The 14,383-nt window shown below is 39.4% G+C and overlaps 1 protein-coding gene across 6 annotated transcripts in view; it reads right to left on the reverse strand.

Annotated features, from left to right (window-relative positions):
• LOC133610392 (calcium-activated potassium channel subunit alpha-1a-like) overlaps positions 1–14,383 on the reverse strand; it is a 142,258-nt gene that overhangs the window by 32,981 nt on the left and 94,894 nt on the right. For all 6 annotated transcript variants that reach the window (XM_061966597.2, XM_061966598.2, XM_061966596.2 and 3 more), the window contains 2 exons: positions 10,958–10,990; positions 5,661–5,754 (listed from right to left, as the gene is read on the reverse strand). In XM_061966597.2, coding sequence (XP_061822581.1) covers positions 5,661–5,754; positions 10,958–10,990 — 127 coding nt within the window. The remainder of the gene's footprint in view (positions 1–5,660; positions 5,755–10,957; positions 10,991–14,383) is intronic.

Here is a 14,383-nt window from a genome sequence, read left to right on the forward strand (position 1 = left end):
ACATTTTGGGACAGCATGGTGGCCAGCTATTAAGTCGTCTGTTTTCATCGCAAAATTCCACAGTATTATGGACATCTGTGTTGGTGAATCTTTTGCAATTTGTTCAATGAACAATGGAGACAGCAAAGAAGAAAGCTGTAGGTGGGAAGCGGTGTATTGCGGCAGGTGTTGTGCTGGATAACGCACCCTGCCGTAGAATGCACCCCCTGACTGGTGTGCTGGATAACACAGCCGATGTTTCATTGTTTACATTCCCGAAAGATGACAGTCAAGCTTTACCATTGGCCTGTGGAGAACTGGGACAACAGAGACTCTTACGAGGAGGACTTTGAGTTGGATACGCAGACACGGTACCGTGAGTACGCATGCAGCTGCGGCTTCCAAACATTTGATTGCTTGCCCGTACGTGCGTGCCGCTATGTGCATGTCACGTACGTAACTTTGGGGACTTTGGGGAAATATATGTGCTGTATGAACTTTGGGGAGGTGAACAGTACTTTGGGCTGTGGGATTGAGTGTGTTGTGCAGGTGTTTGAGTAGTATTGGCGGGTTATATGGACGGGAGGGGGGAGGTGTTTGTTATGCGGGATTAATTTGTGGCATATTAAATATAAGCCTGGTTGTGTTGTGGCTAATAGAGTATATATATGTCTTGTGTTTATTTACTGTTTTAGTCATTCCCAGCTGAATATCAGGTCCCACCCGCCTCTCACAGCATCTTCCCTATCTGAATCGCTCCCACTGCCCTCTAGTCCTTCACTCTCACTTTCCTCATCCACAAATCTTTGATCCTCGCTCAAATTAATGGGGAAATCGTTGCTTTCTCGGTCCGAATCGCTCTCGCTGCTGGTGGCCATGATTGTAAACAATGTGCAGATGTGAGGAGCTCCACAACCTGTGACGTCACGCGCATATCGTCTGCTACTTCCGGTACAGGCAAGGCTTTTTTATCAGCGACTAAAAGTTGCAAACTTTATCGTCGATGTTCTCTACTAAATTCTTTCAGCAAAAATATGGCAATATCGCGAAATGATCAAGTATGACACATAGAATGGACCTGCCATCCCCATTTAAATAAGAAAATCGCATTTCAGTAGGCCTTTAACCAACATTTTTGCAGCAGATTTCTAAAAACAGCAACGTTGTTCCTCTTATAAAGCAGATTTCAGTCGGTCCTTGAAAGAAGAGCAGAACACTCCTGTCATGTAGAGGATCTTTGACTGGCCATACCATACAGTAGTATTTCTTATGACTTAGTGACTCTCATCATCCTGCTACGCCTAAGAAACGTAAAAGCATTTAGTAGTTTCAGACCTGGGCTGAATATTTCATCATAAGTCCAATGTTTTGAGCGCCGGCTCGCTGTCACTTCACTCGTTCCGCGCGCTCGTGACGGCCGAGGCGGCGCTCCGCCAGCACGCCGATCGCTCACTGTCAGCCATGACGGCCTGTCACTACCACACATTGCAGGCAGACATGACATGACGTCCACGTGACAAGCGCGGTGCCGTCTGGCCAAACGCTACGCGGTACAATTAGGCGAGTCCTGTGACCCCTTCAAGGTGGATGTTGAAGTTGACTTCGGAATTTCCATGCAGGACCAGCAACACCCTTATGATGAGCGCAGAAATGAAGTTGTAGGAAAATAAAGTGACACATTAAAGGATAAGCTAGCATGTTCCTGTTCCTGCATGGATTCATTGCAAGACTGCTATTCGACCTTGGCCGTCATGCAAACTGTCAAAGTCTTGTTCTTCAAAGCCAAAGCCAATCTGCCAACCATTACTTATTTACAAAGGCCTGCAGGCCGCACATACTCTGTAGATACGTTTGATTGAGTGAGTACACACTCAGCTTCGCTTGTTGTTGCGGTGAAGTCCCCCTTAGGCTACAACAGACAATCCCTATCCAGGCAGCGCAACTTTTATGTATTATTATTCCTAGTATACAGTCGTGGGCACTTTAGTTGGTGGCTTTTAGGCAGTGTTAATATTGTTGACTAAAAATGTTCGTCTTAGTTATCGTCAACGACCGATTTACCCCTGACTAAAATAGGACGAAAACGAGTCAAAACAAATGCAGGTTGACGAAAATAATGGTGAAATTAATTGACAATTTAGTCGATGAATTAAAACTAGAGATGTCCGATAATATCGTTAAAAAAAAATTTAATATCAGAAATGATCGGTATCGGTTTCAACCTCCCGATTTTCCCGGCAGACTACCGAATTTCAGTGTCCCTCCCGAAAATCTCCCGGGGTAACCATTCTCCCGATTTCCACCCGGACAACATTATTGGGGGCGTGCCTTAAAGGCACTGCCTTTAGCGTCCTCTACAACCTGTCTACACGTCCGCTTTTCCTCCTTGTAGTATGTTTGTTTGTTTAGTCGGTATGTTAGTTTGTAGATTCTAGTTAGTTACTTAGTCTGTCGTTTTGTTTACCCGTTTGTTTGTTGGTGTTACTCAATTTGTTTACCGAGTATGTTCATTTGTTCGTCTAAGTATACAACTTGGCCGATTTATACCATGTTAGTTTCTTAGTTTGTCCTTTTCGTCTCTTCTTTGTTCCTCCACTCATTTACTTGTTTGTAATAGTTTGTTGTAGTTATTTATTTACTTACTTAGTTCGTAGTTGCTTAGTTTATCCTTTTCGTCTCTTGTTTGTTCGTCCACTCATTTTCTTGCTTGTTATGGTTTGTTGTAGTTACTTAGTTTGTGAGTTAGTTTGCTTGCTCGCAAGTGTAGTTACCTAGTTTGTCCTTTTAGTTGCTTGTTTTTTTCAGCGTTACTTGCACCATCGTTATTTGTTCGTCAGAGTAAGTTGGCTTGTTTGCCTTTTGTTCATTCATCTGTCGGCTTGTTGTTTTAAATGTGTTTGATTATTTCATTGATGTAGCTGTTTTTTAATGTTGTAATTTGTAAATACAAATAAAACAAAAGGGCAGAGTATGTTGTTGTTTTTCCGCTGTTTCGTTAGCCTTATTTATTTATTTTGTCCTTTTTGTTTGTTAGCTCATTTTAGTGTCTGTTACTTTAGTTAGTTACCTTGCTTGTTTGTTGTAGTTACCAGTAGGCACTATTTCCATGAATATTTTAAATACTTTTGTATTTGTTTTATCTTTCTATTTCAACATGCTGTGTGCTATGGTGTTAAGTGTAAAACCTTTGTTGATTTACTGTCTAAAAGCCAAGTGAAAAGCTGCAGCGTCAACCAAAAGGAACGGTTCTTGCCGTAGCCTCCATCCTGATGACGCCGCCACTTAACGACAATGCCAATTATCGCCCCTTGTGACAAAGAGCGGCACTATCTCCACTCTGAATCAATAAGCAACGATGTAATTATATGGGACAAGATAAAAGCAAGGTAGCATTTGAATTTGCCTTTCATGGCGCCGGCGGATACGTATAATCTGCGGCGTCACGTGCCGAGAGCGGCTCGGTGGGATCCGACAAGAGAAGAATAGCCCGGGGCCATCCATCCCGTGGAAGCTCCCTGACTGGCTGCTGCTGTCATTAGTGCCACGCCGCTTTAAGAGCGCCAGTCTGCGCTTGTCACTTCAAACCTCTTGGCAGGCTTGAAGTGAAAACAGGCCAGCAGAGACTGGCGCTCCGTAGCGTGTGCTTCTCGGATGCCAAGAACATCCCACCAACCCACTTTGTTTGCTGTCATCCAAGTGTAAAAAGAAGTTAAAATGAAGGTGAAGATTACTTGGAGTTATTTGGATGTCTTTTGCAAGGAAAATTTGGGCAACTTCCAGCATTGCAGATAAATTATTTTTAAATTTGTGATATACAACTAAATAATACAATTATATATCATTTTAACTTATAAGTTATATATATTTAGATAGAAATATCCTCATTATTATTTTTATTGTATTTTTATTGCCATAATAATTTGTATTTATAAAGCATGTCATATTTATGAGATTTGAAAAGTGCTACAGAGTTAATCAAAAGTTAAAATGAGAACCTAAGATATTTAGATTTTTTTTTTTTTAAAGATTTAAGAATTATTTTTATGTTATTATTGTAAAATATGTATTTTACATAATTTTAAATGCATTTACAAAAACTACATTTAATTTAAAAAGTTTAAATAATTGTATTTTATTTACATGTATTTTATTTATGATTATATTGTATTTTAGTGCTATTATCTATTATAACTTATATTTTATTTGATACATTTTTATTTTTTTTAAAGGGGAACATTATCACCAGACCTATGTAAGCGTCAATATATACCTTGATGTTGCAGAAAAAAGACCATATATTTTTTTAACCGATTTCCGAACTCTAAATGGGTGAATTTTGGCGAATTAAACACCTTTCTATTATTTGCTCTTGGAGCGTTGTGACGTCACATCGGGAAGCAATCCGCCATTTTCTCACTTTCGTCGGTGTGTTGTCGGAGGGTGTAACAACACGAACAGGGACGGATTCAAGTTGCACCAGTGGCCCAAAGATGCGAAAGTGGCAAGAAATTGGACGAAATTTGTTCAAAATACGAGGCTGTGGGGAAAGCCGACGAAATGGTCAGTCGTTTGTTCCGCACACTTTACCGACGAAAGCTATGCTACGACAGAGATGGCAAGAATGTGTGGATATCCTGCGACACTCAAAGCAGATGCTGACATCAACTCCAAAACTGGACAGATCAGCTTTCAGGAAAAGAGAGCGGATGAGGGTATGTCAGTATTTTGTGTCTATTTAGGTATGGTTAACCTGAGTGCTGAAATCGTGGAAAAATATATGTTCTTAGCGCGCCTGAAATGGGCTGTCTGCACTCTCAAAGTCCATGTTGTTGCCAAATGTATTTCATATGCTGTAAACCTAGTTCATAGTTGTTAGTTTCCTTTAATGCCAAACAAACACATACCAATCGTTGGTTAGAAGGCAGTCGCCGAATTCGTCCTCGCTTTCTCCCGTGTCGCTGGCTGTCGTGTCGTTTTCGCTTGCATACGGTTCAAACCGATATGGCTCAATAGCTTCAGTTTCTTCTTCAATTTCGTTTTCGCTACCTGCCTCCACACTACAACCATCTGTTTCAATACATGCGTAATCTGTTGAATCGCTTAAGCCGCTGAAATCCGAGTCTGAATCCGAGCTAATGTCGCTATACCTTGCTGTTCTATTCGCCATGTTTGTTTGTATTGGCATCACTATGTGACGTCACAGGAAAATGGACGGGTGTTTATAACGATGGTTAAAATCAGGCACTTTGAAGGTTTTTTTAGGGATATTGCGTGATGAATAAAATTTTGAAAAAAACTTCGAAAAATAAAATAAGCCACTGGGAACTGATTTTTAATGGTTTTAACCCTTCTGAAATTGTGATAATGTTCCCCTTTAACATTTCTGTTTACAGAAATAACCTGCTCTATGGGGGTTATTTTAGCCTGTTTTCGCACAGTTGAGTATTTTGCACATCCAGGCCCATTTCATGTCAAAGCTGTTTTCGCCCACAGCATGAAGCAGCTCTAAAACCCCAACAGAGCAGTCGTCGCTCGGCACCAAACAAAGTTATGTAGTATATCTACAGTGGTGGACATAGTGCAGCATTTATTGGGCCAAAATAAAACCTCAGGGAATGAAATGAATAAGTGAATACTGGGCTTGTTTGCTGCTTAGCTGATACAGTGATGTGTGTCCTTACCTTATTGTCTTTGGCGAGGAGTTGGGGGAGTTCCTCATGCCGCCGTTTCGCTGCTTTTTTTTCGGCGACAGCACCGACTGTTGGTTCTCCTCGACTGCAACGACAGGGAGGACATGATGGAGCCTTAACAAGTAAGGAGTACCCTCAAAGAGATGAGATGTGAGATGTCAGGATGAGGACATACAGCAGAAGAATGAAAAAAAGACAATTATGGCGCTTGCTGACTTCAAACTGTGCAGGGACACACAAAACACAGACAACAGGGAGAATGAGGGCCCGTGTCCAACAGATGTTATTGAAGAGGAGAATGAGGGCAGCAAAAACTGAATATTGCAGCAACGTTTATTTTCATTTTCATTAGTTGCTTATCAAGCTTGTTGGTAGTTATCTATTTCTATATTGTAGTTAGTGGTGGTAAAGTTACTTTAACCCCTCTGATAGTTACTTTGCTTGTTCGTAGTCGTTTGTTCATTCACTGTAGTTAGTTGGTGGTCGTTATGACGACTCATTTCATCTGTCCGTTAGTTTACTTTTTTGGTCTGGTTGGTTAGCTACTTAGCTCGTTTGCTCATAGTTATGTCAGCTCATTGTAGTTTGTTGCAGTATTTAGTTTGTCGTTACAGGTTTGTTTGTAGTAGTTTCTGTTCATTAGCTCATTGTAGTTTTTTGTTGTACCGGTAGTTAGTGACTTATTCAGTTAGTTTGCTGGCTTGTTTGTCAGAGTGAGCAGTTTGTTTGTTCGTAGAAACTTGTCTGTCCGTTGCCCGTTTGGTCGTCATACTTACTTATTGTTCATGCCTTTGCTTGATTGTTTGTCTCAATCAGTTGCTTAGTCTGTTCGTTTACTTTGGAGTTACTTAAATGGATCAGTTCGTTTTCTTGTTTGTCATAGTGAGGGGTTCGTGTAGTCGCTTGTTTGTTTGTTTGTCATACTTGGTTACGTATTTTCTTACTTAGCTAATTAGTCCGGTCTTTCAAGCGAAGTGATTGAAGTTTGTTGATTCAATCGCTCACTTACTAGATAAAAAAGCTCAATTGAGACATGTTGTAAATATTTAAAGACTTTTTAACTGAAGAAGAGAGTGCCTTGGTTTTTTTTCAGTTCTGTTGAATTTTCCAAAGTGCACCTTATTTTTTATAGCAGCGTTTCTCTTTAAGATTTTTGGATTTTCGCTTGCTTAACAATGTGGTTTTCATTGTAGTTTGACTGTCGCCGTTTGTTACTTTGTTCCTTAAGTTTGTTCAGTATTTTTTGTACTTGCTAGTTTGTTCATTTTAGTCAGTTACCATATTTTTCGGACTATGAGGCGCACTTAAAGTCCTTACATTTTCTCAAAAATTGACAGTGCACCTAATGTACAAATTATTTCTGATCTTACAGACCTCAAAGCAATTTTATGTCATACAAGGTGTAATAAGTGTGACCAGCAGATGGTAGTCACACACATAAGGACTGCTGGATGAAGCCTGTTCAATAAATGACACTAGCAAGTACCCGTAAGCAAGCAACACCAAAACGTTGATGTTTCATTGAGAATATAGAACATTGCACAGGGCGCTTAAAAATCTGTCAAAATGTTTTAGCGCAACTTTGGTAAGCTATGAAGCCGCACCGCGTGATGGAACGTGGACCATTACGGCTAGCACAGTCAGACGTACTGTGCTTCAATATAAGGGTATTATTATGGTGTGTGTATAAGGACCCCAAATGGCACCTATTAGGAGACATTATCTGGCATTTTGTTTCGCAATATTATGCAAAACCAACTTTTCCTACCAATTGGTACCTGCTTTTGTGTACTTGGGATTTGCATAAGTCCCGAAAATGTGTGCACGTTCGCCTTTGCGGTCTGCGCCGTTGTCAATGATCGTCTTCTTTTTCTCTAGTTAGTTCTAGTTCTAACTTATATCTGTCAGTAGACTCGCTATGGAGCCGCAGAAAACTACCTGTACAACAAAGATGGTGCGGAGAAAACACAGTCATAATGGAGGCACGTAAATGGGGGCAGCATAGCTCGTTTGGTATAGTGGCCGTGCCAGCAACTTGAGGGTTCCAGATTCGATTCCCGCTTCTGCCATCCTAGTCCCTGCCGTTGTGTCCTTGGGCAAGACACTTTACCCACCTGCTCCCAGTGCCACCCACACTGGTTTAAATGTAACTTAGATATTGGGTTTCACTATGTAAGGCGCTTTGAGTCACTAGAGAAAAGCGCTATATAAATATAATTCAATTCACTTCACGTCACTAAATAAGACCGCCCACAAAATGTGACGTCCTGAAGAGACGGACAGAAAGCGACTTGAAGATTATCTGTAAAACAATGACCAAAGAACCACCATTACATGTTATGTAGACCACCAGGAAGTGTTTTAAATGTAGAAAAAAATCATAATTGTAATAAAATAGACCTCATCAATCGTATATATAATATGGTACTTATTTAGTTTTCTACTTAAATACTTTCCCTCACTTTTTGTCGTGGTCAGAGAGTTTGTAATGATAAATAACTGTAAAAATGACAAGACAAATACCCAGTAGATACTTCTAATATACCAAATATCATTTTAAAGTCAAATATTTGCACGAGGGCAAGCTTACAGGTCCCACCCTCCACTCCGGGCCTCGCTGGTTCTCCGGGCCCCAGGTGGAGCCAGGTGGGCTCTCTCGGCCCTAGGCTCCACTTTGCAACGCAGCCTGCCTGTGGCGCAGCGAGCACCAGCACCAGCAGCAGCAGCAGCAGCGTGTGCATGTGTACAATTGTGCACTAATGAGGCATCGGTGCAGATGTCAGCTGTGAGACATGAAATATTGACGAAGCCGCCAAGAAGATGTGAGCAGACATTGTTGTTGTTGAAGCCTCTCACCCCCCCTCTGCCCTTTTCCATTAGGGTGTCACACCGCAACATGTTAGCGATGTTTGATACGTGTGCGATGAATAAAATACATGTTCTACCTGACAGCTAACATGCTAATATTTGGCTAAACGAACGTGCGATGTCATTCTGCATGACGCTCCATCCTTGCATGTTTTTTTTCATCTTAACCACATTAGTTGGTACACAATCCAATCAAAAACTGACTTTACAATATCAAGTAAAACATCTTAATCAGCGTTCAATTGTGAATTGAAATGAAGTGAATTATATTTATATACGCTTTTCTTTAATGACTCAAAGCGCTTTACATTGTGAAACCCAATATCTACCGTATTTTTCGGACTATAAGTCGCAGTTTTTTTCATAGTTTGGCCGGGGGTGCGACTTATACTCAGGAGCGACTTATGTGTGAAATGATTAACACATTACCGTAAAATATCAAATAATATTATTTACCTCATTCACGTAAGAGACTAGACGTGTAAGATTTCATGGGATTTAGCGATTAGGAGTGACAGATTGTTTGGTAAACGTATAGCATGTTCTATATGTTATAGTTATTTGAATGACTCTTACCATAATATGTTACGTTTACATACCAGGCATGTTCTCAGTTGGTTATTTATGCCTCATATAACGTACACTTATTCAGCCTGTTGTTCACTATTCTTCATTTATTTTAAATTGCCTTTCAAATGTCTATTCTTGGTGTTGGCTTTTATCAAATAAATTTCCCCCAAAAGTGCGACTTATACTCCAGTGCGACTTATATATGTTTTTTTCCTTCTTTATTATGCATTTTCGGCGGGTGCGACTTATACTCCGAAAAATGCGGTAGTTATTTAGTCTGTCGTTTTGTTTACTCGTTTGTTACTCAATTTGTTCGTCTAAGTACACAACTTGGTCGATTTATACCTTGTTAGTTACTTAGTTTGTCCTTTTCCTCTCTTCTTTGTTCCTCCACTCATTTACTTGTTTGTAATAGTTTGTTGTAGTTATTTATTTACTTACTTAGTTCGTAGTTGCTTAGTTTATCCTTTTCTTCTCTTGTTTGTTCGTCCACTCATTTTCTTGCTTGTTATGGTTTGTTGTAGTTACTTAGTTTGTGAGTTAGTTTGTTTGCTCGCAAGTGTAGTTACCTAGTTTGTCCTTTTAGTTGCTTGTTTTTTTCAGCGTTACTTACACAATCGTTATTTGTTCGTCAGAGTAAGTTGGCTTGTTTGCCTTTTGTTCATTCACCTGTCGGCTTGTTGTTTTAAATGTGTTTGATTATTTCATTGATGTATGTGACTCTTACCATAAGATGTTACGTTAACATACCAGGCACGTTCTCAGTTGGTTATTTATGCCTCATATAACGTACACTTATTCAGCCTGTTGTTCACTATTCTTTATTTATTTTAAATTGCCTTTCAAATGTCTATTCTTGATGTTGGATTTTATCAAATAAATTTCCCCCCAAAAATGCGACTTATATATGTTTTTTTCCTTCTTTATTATGCATTTTCGGCCGGTGCGACTTATACTCCGGAGCAACTTATACTCCGAAAAACACGGTAAGTTACATTTAAACCATTGTGGGTGGCACTGGGAGCAGGTGGGTAAAGTGTCTTGCCCAAGGACACAACGGCAGTGACTATGTTGGCAGAAGCGGGGATCGAACCTGGAACCCTCAAGTTGCTGGCACGGCCACTCTACCAACCAAACTATACCACCAATTTTATTTAAAAAAAAAAAAATCTTTAACCATTTGATACATTTTGCATTTTAGCATAAGGAAGGGCACCACTTATGTAGTCGCACTTTGTTAAAATCTAAAAATTTGATCAAAAGTAGCCTTAAAAAGGGGCGTAAAAGTCTTACACTAGATCTATTATGTCATTTTGGGAGGGGATCTAACCCAAAACAGTTTAAATTTTTCATCACATCAGCCTAGGTTTGATTTAAGGTGACGTGAATAAGTCCTGCGCTGTGTGTGCACTTGAATAAAACATCTTATCATCATTAAAGCTTTTAATTCTTTCTGGCACAAGAATGCTAATACCTGAATAATTGAATAAAAACTCATTTTTATTAAACACCACTTAACCATTTGGAAGCGTGGACGCCGGCTTTTGTATTTATGATGTAAGGCATGAATTAGTAAGTATGCTTTCAGGTGTTGCGGGAACTGTCCTGCCACAGGAGCGACGACAATGCGGATTAGCGGCAAGGAAAGCCACAATAGACACGCACCTTCAAATATTGTGTACTCTGTTTACTCTTCAACTATGACTCAGCTTTATCAATCCCTGATGTTTGTTTTTGGGCCCTTGGACTCAGGTTGTGTTGCACTACTTTGTGATGCAGCAGCGCCATCTGCTGCCAAGAGGCCAAACAACACAGATGGTGGAGGAATGAACAAGGAAAAGCAAACTTACTTGATTTGATGTAGCCATTGTAGGTGTTTTTTGCTAGGAAAAGCAAAGAAAAGAGACGTTAATGTGGTGGCAACAAAAAAGGCAACAGGTGCAGTTAAACAAGGTAAAGCTATAAGAAAATGTCATTTATAAAAGCCACAATAAAGTTAAATTACCAATGATTGTCACACACACACGTGGTGTGGCGAAATTATTCTCTGTATTTGATCCATCACCCTTGAGGGGAGCAGTGAGCAGCAGCGGTGGCCGCTGCTGCTCACTGCTGTGAATGTGTGTGTGAATGGGTGAATGTGGAAATAGTGTCAAAGCGCTTTGAGTACCTTGAAGGTAGAAAAGCGCTATACAAGTATAACCCATTTATCATTTATTTTACAGCCGTATATATTCTTGAGTCATATAACTTGGTACTTGACACGTGCTAACTTTTTTTTGGCTTATTTTACAAAAGCATATATTTTCCCGAGTCATATAACTTGGTATTTGACACATGCTAACTTTTTGGGGGGCTTATTTTACAATTGTATATATTCCAGAGTCATATAACTTGGTACTTGACACATGCTAACTTATTTTTTGCTTATTTTACAACCCTATATATTCTCGAGTCATATAACTCGGTACTTGACACATGCTAACTTATTTTTTTGCTTATTTTACAACCGTATATATTCCCGAGTCATATAACTTGGTACTTGACTCATGCTAACATTTTTTGGGGCTTATTTTACAATTGTATAAATTCCAGAGTCATATAACTTGGTACTTGACACGTGCTAACTTTTTTGGGGGCTTATTTTACAATTGTATATATTCCAGAGTCATATAACTTGGTACTTGACACATGCTAACTTATTTTTTGCTTATTTTACAACCCTATATATTCTCGAGTCATATAACTCGGTACTTGACACATGCTAACTTATTCTTTTGCTTATTTTACAACCGTATATATTCCCGAGTCATATAACTTGGTACTTGACTCATGCTAACTTTTTTTGGGGCTTATTTTACAATTGTATAAATTCCAGAGTCATATAACTTGGTACTTGACACATGCTAACTTTTTTTGGGGCTTATTTTACAATTGTATATATTCCAGAGTCATATAACTTGGTACTTGACACATGCTAACTTATTTTTTGCCTATTTTACAACCCTATATATTCCCGAGTCATATAACTTGGTACTTGACACATGCTAACATTTTTTGGCTTATTTTACAACTGTATATATTCCTGAGTCCAATAACTTGGTTCTTGACTCATGCTAACTTTTTTTGGGCTTATTTTACAACCGTATATATTCCAGAGTCATATAACTTGGTACATGACACATGCTGATATTAGCAGGCTAACTTGTTTTAGTTAATTTTGAAACCGTATACGCCAGAGTCATTTAACTTTGTACCTGACATATGCTAACTGTTAGTTTGCTAACTTTGTAAGCTTTGTAAGCACTTTTTGTTTTAGCCAATTTTGCAGCCGTTCACCTTAAAGTCATGTAACCTGGTACTTGACACATGCTTACTTTTTTTGTGGCTTATTTTACAACCGTATATATTCCAGAGTCATTTAACTTGGTACATGACACATGCTGATATTAGCAGACTAACTTGTTTTTAGTTAATTTTACAACCATATACACCAGAGTCATTTAACTTGGTACTTGACATATGCTAACTGTTAGTATGATAACTTTTTTTTTTTAGCTAATTTTACACTTTTTTTTGCCAATTTTGCAGCTGTTCACCTTAAAGTCATATAACTTGGTACTTGACACATGCTAATTTTGCAACCGTATACCCCAGAGTCATACATTTTGGTACTTGACATATGCTAACTGTTAGCATGTGTCAATTAGTCGATGACTTACGGCATGACTCTGAGGCGTCATGCCGTACACATCTCATTTTGATGCATACACATCAAAATTAGCTTTTAAAAAATGTGCACGCTAATCCTAGCATGAAGTATAAAGTCATAAAGAATGCTGGTAACAGTGTTGAATTTGACTATTTATACAGCATTATTTTTGACACATTTTAAGTGATAGGCAGTCTGATGAACAGTAACCTAGCTAGACATTGTTATATGTATGTTATATAGCCCTAATTTCACGTTTCAAAACCATTCCCCTAAAGTTTTGAAGTGGATAATTGGCAAAAACTTTACTTTCAACCATATATAGTACTGTATTTTGTCCAAAATTACTTATTTTGAGTAATTTAAAGCTAGATCGCTAGCAGTACAGTAGCATATTGGTTAGCTGCAAAATAAATAATATAATTAATTTAAAAGCTATTTGGCATTAAGTCATGAATCAAACTGGATAAATCAGATAACTGCTACTTGAATTACTCAACTATTGAATTAGTAAGACTAATGCAGTGAAAGCTAATAGCTAGCCATTTAACATGCTAGCCAGCTAGCTACATTATTTATATTTTTAATCGTCTTTTTTTTTTTTTTTAAATCGATAAATAAAAGAAATTATACTTTTCTACCATTTGAAACGTATTTAAACAAATGTAGCGCTAGTATGCCAGCCTGCCATACACAGTAATTAGATTATTTTCTTATGTCATCAAAAGCACATTTACAGTAAATAGCTTCCTGTTTCTTCCTCAAAAATCTTTCTTTTGCATGCGTCACCTTTAGGAGCTGTGAGTGCTAGCTATGCTCATTATTAGTCCTACCTCCACCCCCCCACTTCGCTTACACTAAAGGTCAGGCACGTTGCTTGAGGCGGCCCACTGACAGCAGTGTTCAAACAGCGACCTCGCCGGTCCTGGCATCTGTCGCCTGCAATCGCCGGGCGCCAGCAGACTCACACGACTTAACAGGCTAGCATCTGTCCCGCCAACCAAAGAGGAGGAGGGAGGGGCGCACTGGCTGCCTGGTGGTTAGGAACTGTCAGCCCGAGTTTCATGACAACCGGTAGCGCTCCAAAAAATGAAAATGCAAACATAATTTCCACGTCAGGCCGCATAAGGGCCTCGCTCGCCGCACCTCCCGCCTCCTGTCGACAGCTGCTATAAGCTACGCTGCGGCTTTAAGCTCGCAAACGCCCTGAGAAGCGGCGCACACACCATCATCAGGCTTTTTGCTAAAAATGGATGACAGTCGACGAGGTTTTGCCGCAAATTGTCCGTGCATGCAGACACATTGTTGATGCCCTGTGCATACACATCAGCTGAACAGTGGACACGCCTTCTGGCGCTTAAGAACTGGCTTTCCTTCACTGCGTATCACAATAGTCATATCATTGTACAATCACTCCTGAATACAACCAACACATTCACCTCAAATAATAAGACAATACAACACAACCAAGTTGTACATAGACACACAAGTATGGCGTTCAGCATTTAAGAATTAAAGCTATTTTGTTTGCAGATTAGACTTTGTTTTTTGTGGGCTCAAAAGT

The sequence above is a fragment of the Nerophis lumbriciformis genome, linkage group LG11 (genome assembly GCF_033978685.3).
Source record: "Nerophis lumbriciformis linkage group LG11, RoL_Nlum_v2.1, whole genome shotgun sequence".
Lineage (NCBI taxonomy): Eukaryota > Metazoa > Chordata > Actinopteri > Syngnathiformes > Syngnathidae > Nerophis > Nerophis lumbriciformis.